Here is a 7,165-nt window from a genome sequence, read left to right as displayed (position 1 = left end):
TCCTCTCCGATTCCGGGACTACACACCTTCCGTGCTGCCGGGCGCGTGCGCACTCCCGCCCAGATTCTTGGGGGTCCTTACTTCTTCCAGCCTGGGCTGGAACCCTGGACCTCACACTCAAGGGGCGTCCTGGGTTCCTCCGCCATGCGTTGGGGACTGCGCCCTCGAGGGCCGGGGGTTGCGGCTCTGGCCTCCGCCCGGAGCTTCTGGGGACCACCTCGCCTTCCCTGTCGCCTAGGGTGGCTAGGGGCGACGAGGAGGCTTCTAGTGCGGTCTGTCACCGGGGCCAGTAACCAGCTGACCAACCCGAATAGCGGCAAGTACCGCGACACGGTGCTGCTGCCTCAGACCAACTTCCCCATGAAGCTGCTGGGCCGCCAGCAGCCGGACATGGAGCTGGAGATCCAGCAGGTACAGGCCCCTCGTGGGCGCGGGGCATCCACCCGGAGGCCGGCGGGGCGGGGCGAAGGAAAACCGGCGCTCCTGGGCCCATCACACCGACCAGGCTTCCGCGGGAGGGCGGCCGGCAGAAACCAGATCCCGGGAAGTCTTCTGCTTCCTTTGGGTTTTACTGGTGAACACCCAAGTGAAGAAATCTCTTGACAGGCCCCTCAGTTGTGGCAGGTTCTGCAGCGAGATATTTAGGGAGACTCCAGTGATGCTCAGATGCCAGCATGTATTGAATGCACATCCCATATCTAGCACGGGAAAGTAAATCAACCTCGGACACTTCTCCAGTGACTTGTCAAAAGCGAATTAACACGTACACATATAAGTAAAAATAAACTTATAAGTAACGAGGGGAAGTTGAAGCCCACTTTTGTGGGATCTTTAGGTCCTTAGTTGGAATTATAACTCCTTTGATGGATAAAATTTATTTGAGACCCCGTTTTACACTCTGTCTTCTGCTTTGCACTGAATTAACTGTTTCTGTAATTGTAGAGTTAAAAAAAAAAACTTCCATAGTTGCAAATACTGTTAATATGCTTATCCTAAATATTCTCAATGACAGTTACCAGGGTTCAAGATCTTAAACCTGTTTTGGCCATCTAGTTTTTTAAAAGTAGTACCTTCTATATGCTAAGAAGTGTCACAATTTCAGTTGTTTGTTCATGTAATTTTCAAACCTGCCCTGTAACATATATAACATTTTTTTTTTCCAGATGAGTAGATCTATAGGAGACTTGGCCACTGCCACACAGCTTATGAGGGAATGGGTGTGTGACTGCAATGAGTGTTATTCCAGATTTAGGAAGTGGCAGGTGTTAAAGCTGAAGAATAGCAAGAATAAGTTATAAGTGCCTGGGGGAATCTATAGGGCATTCAGCAGGACTGGATGGAAGACTAAGGGGTGGGAGTACAGAGAGGTTGCCCAAGAATTGAGTGGTACTAAACCTTTGTAAGGTGTGGAAACCGTGTAAAGAGTTTAGACTTCAGTCTGAAGTCTATGGGGGGAAACTTGAAAAGTTTCAAGAGACTACTCAGTTGTGCATTTCAGAAACTTCATTAATAATCAGAGTTGAATAGATTAGAATGAGATAAAAAAAATGAGCCAGTGTTGGTTGTTATTTATGATAAGATTCTATAGTATATGATGTTTAGACATTGTTGTTCTTTTTCAACAGAAATGTGGGTTTTCCGAACTTTATTCATGGCAAAAAGAAAGAAAAACAAAGACAGAATTTTGTCTTCATGATGGACCTCCTTATGCAAATGGTGATCCTCATGTTGGACATGCTTTAAATAAGGTAATTATAATTTAGGTTGTGAGACTTGAGAGGAAATGTTGATGTAAAAAAAAATTCTCTATACAAAAAGTGCATTCTGATTATATGATCATGTAAGTTTACATTGGTGCATAAAACTAAAACTTTTGTGGTACTAGGGATTAGACCTCCTGCATAGTAAGCATATACTCCACCACTGAGCAATACTCCAAGCCCAAAACTAAAGTACTTTAGTAGGAATTTAACAGTTTTAATACTGCACGAAAAATAACCTCATTGGCATTTTCTTCAGCTTATTTATACAATAGTAAATATCATTTTATTCAGTATGTAATTATTGAGTATGTTTTTTATGTGCTAGTCATTGTTCTAAACTCTGGGCATAACAGTGAACAAACTAAAGCTATGTTCTGTGCTTTTTGTTTTAGTTGGGAGCATATAATCATCAAGATAAACAAAATATATAATATGCTAGACAGTGATAAGAGCAATAATAATATCAGAGGAGAGAGATGATAGGGTCACTTGGAAAAACTACAATTTTAATAAATTAATGTAGGATGCCTCCCTCACTAAAAGGTCCCGGAATGAAAAGTCCTCAAGAAAGCAAGTGAGTGAGCTGTGGGAAGATTGGGGGTAAGAATATCAAATGTAGAGTCCCTGAGATGAGAGTTTTCTTGTTGAATCTGAGGAATAGCAAGTAAACCTATTGTCTCAATTAAACTAGAGGGTGAAGAGTAGATGTGGCTACAAAAGTAGTGGAGTCCAGATCTTAAAGGCCATTTAAAGGACTTGAGATTTTATTTCAAGTTAATAGAGAACCATTGCAGGGTTTTAAGTAGAGGCATTCAGGATCTATGTTTCATTTCTTTAATTTTTTTGCAGTACTGGAATACTCTACTGCTGAGCTATGTTCCAGCCTTTTAAATAGACAGAATCTCAGGGAAATTGCAGAGGCTGGCCTGGAACTTGTTATCCTCTTGCCTCAGCCTCTTTAGTAGCTTGGTGCCTTAATTTTTTGTTATTGTTGTTTTTTTGGAGGGGGAGTACAAGGGATTGACCTCAGGGGCACTCAGCTTCTGAGCCACATTTTGTCTTTTAGCCCTATTTTGTATTTTATTTAGAGACAGGGTCTCACTGAGTTGTCTTGCTATTGCTGAGGCTGGCTTTGAACTCGCAATCCTCCTGTCTCAGCCTCCCAACCTGCTAGTGCCTTAGTTTTAAATACGAAGTGAATTGAATCGGTTCTCTGAGTGCTCACTACATTTTCTCTCTGCTTTCTGTGTAAAGGGCAACAGTGATTGCATTTGCTTCATGATTATATGGAGGTGATAGTGGTAGGCTACTTTCTAGACAAAAAACTATTTTTGTGATAGGCTGTTTATCAACATATCTTTCTTTACTGATTTGTATTTGTCACCTGTATTAGTTTAACTGCATCATCACTTTACTATTTTCCATGAGATTTTTAATTCATTTAGCACTGTCCCGTAAAAGACCCTAAGATTTTTTTTTGGCAGGGTGGGGGCCAAGTAGAGCAGTAATTCTACATATGTGCCTTTTGCAAAGCAAAGATTTTATTGCTTGTTCTGAGTGATCCTTTTGAGTTTAGAAGAGTATCTGAATCTTAATTGATAATATTCTTTTAAAAATAAGAGGGGCCTTTCCCTCTTTTTTCTTACTTTCTCTCTCTCTCTCTCTCTCTCTCTCTCCTCCCCAACCCCACTCTCTCTCTTTCTCTTTTTTTGTGGTACTGAGGATTGAACCCAGGGCCTGCGCATGTGACACAAGCACTTTATCACTGAATTACACCCCCTGCCTTAGCCTAAATATTCCTATGACAGTGATTAGAATTCAAGATTCATAAACTTCTGGCCATCTAGATTTTTAAAGTGTCTTGTCTAGTACTTTATTTATGCCAAGAAGTATAACAGTTTTAGATTTTTTTTCTCATTTAATCTTTATACCTGCTCTGTAAGATGGACATTGCAATATTCTTTTCAGATGAAGAAACAGGCCCATAAATGAGTTGGTCAGGGTCACACAGCAAGTAAGGAGCAGGGTATGGGACTGCCCTCTCTGGGTATTTTTATATTAAAATAATATTGTCAGATGGATATGGTGGAGCATGGCTATAATCCCAGCTACTCAGGAGTCTGACAGGAGAACAGAAGAATTGCAAGTATGAGGCCATCATGGGCAACTTGGTGAGACCTTGTCTTACAATTAAATAAACAAAACAAACAAACAAAAAGGGCTGGAGGGGCTAGGGCTGTAGCTCAAGTGGTACAGCGCTCACCTAGCAAGTGTGAGGCCCCGGGTTCCATCCTCTGCACCACACAAAAATAAATAAAATAAAAGTATTGTGTCCAACTACAACTAAAAAATATTTAAAAACGGGGCGGGGGGGGGGGGCTGGAGATGTAATTCCACTGTACAGTACTTACCTGCTATGCATAAGACCTTGGGTGCCATCCCCAGTACCACCAAAAAAAAAAAAAAAAGTTAACCACTAAAACACTGACTTACTGTCCTTTTTTTTGTACTGTAGTTGGAACCCTAGTATGCTGTACCACTGAGCTACATCCCAGTCCCCTTCCTTTTTATTCTCCCCATTTTGAGATGGGGTTTTGCTAAGTTACCCAGGCTGTCCTAGAGCTTGTGATCCTCCTGCCTTAGTATCCTAGACGTGTGCCACTTAGATTATAGGCATGTGCCACAGTACCCGTGGTACATGTTGTCTTAGTCAACTGAGGTTGTTATAATGAAGTAATGAATTAAACAACAGGCATTTATTTCTCACTGTTTTGGAGGCTCAAAGTCCTAGATCAAAATACCAGCTACTCTTGGCTCTTTCTCTTGCTTGCGCATGGCTACCTTTTTGCAATGATTTCATATGGGAAAGATCTCTCTTCTTCTTCTTCCTTTTTTTTTTTTTTTTGAGAGAGAGAGAGAGAGAATTTTTAATATTTAATTTTTAGTTTTCGGCGGACACAATATCTTTGTTTGTATGTGGTGCTGAGGATCAAACCCGGGCCGCACACATGCCAGGCAAGCATGCTACCGCTTGAGCCACATCCCCAGCCCTCTCTTCTTCTTATAAGGGCACTAATCTCATCATGAAGGCCCCACTCTCAGGACCTCCTCTTACTCTCATTGTCTTCCAAAGGCCATCTCCAATTACTATCACATTGGTGGTTAGGGTTTCAGAGTATGAGTGGAACAGGAACAGAGGCAGAACCTTTCAGTCCGTAACAGATATTGTGAAATGAAATACAAAATTTCTTTCAATTCTAAAGTAATAAAAGGGATTTTCAAATTGAAGCTTGGTCTAAACCTATCTTTTCTTTATCCCTCTCTCAAAGGCTGCTTGTTAGGGAGAGGGGCTACTGATAGAAGTTCTGTGCTATAGATCTGCCTGTGTGAAATGCTTCCACTAGACTGTAAATCATTTTTGTTGTTCTTTGGACATACTTATAATGGCTGTTTTACAGTCTTTTTCTGTTATGGCTGACATTTGATTGCTCTTATAGGTAATTTCTGTTGCCTGCTGTTTTTTCCCAGTGTATGGATCATACTTTTGTATTTATTTGTGTAGTATAATTTTTTTTTTGGTACTGGGGATTGAACTCTGAGACACTTGACCACCGAGCCACATCTCAGCCCTATTTTGTATTTTATTTAGAGACAGGGTCTCACTGAGTTGCTTAGTGCCTTGCCATTGCTGAGGTTGGCTTTGAACTCGCCATCTTCCTGCCTCAGCCTCTTGAGCTGCTGGGATTAAGGCGTATGCCACTGCACCTGGCTATAATTTTTTTTTTTAAATTGGGCATTTTATATTATGTAGTAAATCTGAATAATGGTCTCTACCACTTTCAGAAACTTGTAATTATTATTTGCTTGTTTATATGTTTACTGACTTGCTAGATTATTTTCATGAAGTCTATTCCTTCCCCTCTCCACTCTTCCACAGTGTTGAAACTCTGATGTTAATTCTTATGGAGGTGAAGGTTTGAGTATGTCCACAGTCTCCAGGAATGACAGTAATTTTGGCAGAGCTCCTATCCTTGTTCCCTGACAATACTACCTAGGGGTGCATAAATTGTTTTGTAGACTAATCAAATTTGGGGTCCTCTAAAGGATTAGTTCCTGGGGTGTTTATTGCTTGTGCTGATCCTAGTAGGGTCCTTCCTAGCAGCTTCTTTGTTTGGTTCTCTCTTGCAGACTGTCTGGCCTGTAGCTTAGCTGGTATCATCTTGAACATCTTCTCCCAATTGCCTTTCCTTATAGCCTCTGTTGTTCCTTAGAAGTCTCTTGAGGCTTGAACTGCTCCATGCTCTCTCTGTTCATGGGAAGAGGTTAGGGACTATTTGTTTTACTCCTTGCTTCTTTTTCACCCAGGCAGAATCTCTTAGCCAGGGCTCTTGAGCTGGGAAGGGTACAACCATACACTTCTAAAGGACACCCCCATTAGAGAAGATGAATATGCATGTGAGCAGTCGCATGAAGTCTCTTTGAGTTGCCTCTCCTGGTGTGGAACTACCATCTCATGAGCTGGGCAAAGGTGGTTGAAGCCCCAGGATTCCCAGCAGACCCACACCCATAGTAGAGCTTCCATTTCACAAAGGGTGGTGAGTGAAGGAGGGGAACCCCTACTTCCTGAAACAGGATGAGACACATTCATGTCTTCTCTTTCCTGGGAAAGTCATCCCTGTGACTGGGAGTAGTGGGAATAGGGAGTCTTGTGTTGTTTGGCCACAGTGGTAGGGAGTGGAGTCTGCACCTCAATTACCTGGGAGGAGGAAGAGGAATGGTCAAATGGCAAATACCGTAGAACTCACCTTTCTTCCCAATTTTTGTAGATTTTTCTTGGTAGATGTTTCTACATTTGCTTTATGCCTTTAAGACTATTTCCAGAGACTTTGAATGTTTTAAAAATAATTTTCACTTTGGGAGCTTTGGCACACACCTATAATCCCAGTGATTCAGGAAGCTGAGACAAGAGAATTGTAAGCTTGAGGCCAACCTCAGCAACTTAGCAAGACCCTGTCTCAAACCAAAAATGGAAAGGGCTGGGGAATGTAGTTCAGTGGTAAAGCACCCCTTGGTTCAATCCCCAGTACTCTCCCACCCCAGGTTTTTTTTGTTTTTGTTTTTTTGTTTTTAATTTTTAACCACCATGTTTTCTTTTTTCTTTGGTACTGGAATTGAACCCTGGGTACTTAAACACTGAGCCACATCCCCAGCCCTTTTTAATATTTTATTTAGAGACAGGGTCTCACTAAGTTGCCTAGGACTTCATTAAATTGCTGAGGCTGGCTTTGAACTTGCAATCCTTCTGCCTCAGCCTCCCCAGCTGCTGAGATTACAGGCGTGTGCCATTATACCCAGCTTTAATTTTTAGTAGTTTAGTTATGCTGCTTCTTGGCTTAAATTAC

The 7,165-nt window shown here is 41.8% G+C and overlaps 1 protein-coding gene across 1 annotated transcript in view; it reads left to right on the top strand.

Moving 5' to 3' along the window:
* The first annotated feature begins 26 nt into the window (after nucleotides 1-26).
* The window catches only part of IARS2 (isoleucyl-tRNA synthetase 2, mitochondrial), a 61,972-nt gene continuing 54,833 nt past the window's right edge, over nucleotides 27-7,165 (top strand). The window contains exons 1-2 of the mRNA XM_081299130.1: nucleotides 27-411; nucleotides 1,626-1,748. Of these exons, the coding sequence (XP_081155256.1) occupies nucleotides 145-411; nucleotides 1,626-1,748 (390 nt within the window). The 5' untranslated portion in view covers nucleotides 27-144. The remainder of the gene's footprint in view (nucleotides 412-1,625; nucleotides 1,749-7,165) is intronic.

Source organism: Spermophilus citellus (assembly GCF_964194105.1).
Source record: "Spermophilus citellus genome assembly, chromosome: 6".
Lineage (NCBI taxonomy): Eukaryota > Metazoa > Chordata > Mammalia > Rodentia > Sciuridae > Spermophilus > Spermophilus citellus.
The sequence above is the reverse complement of the archived record's forward strand: the minus strand, read 5'-3'. Positions and strand labels throughout refer to the sequence as shown.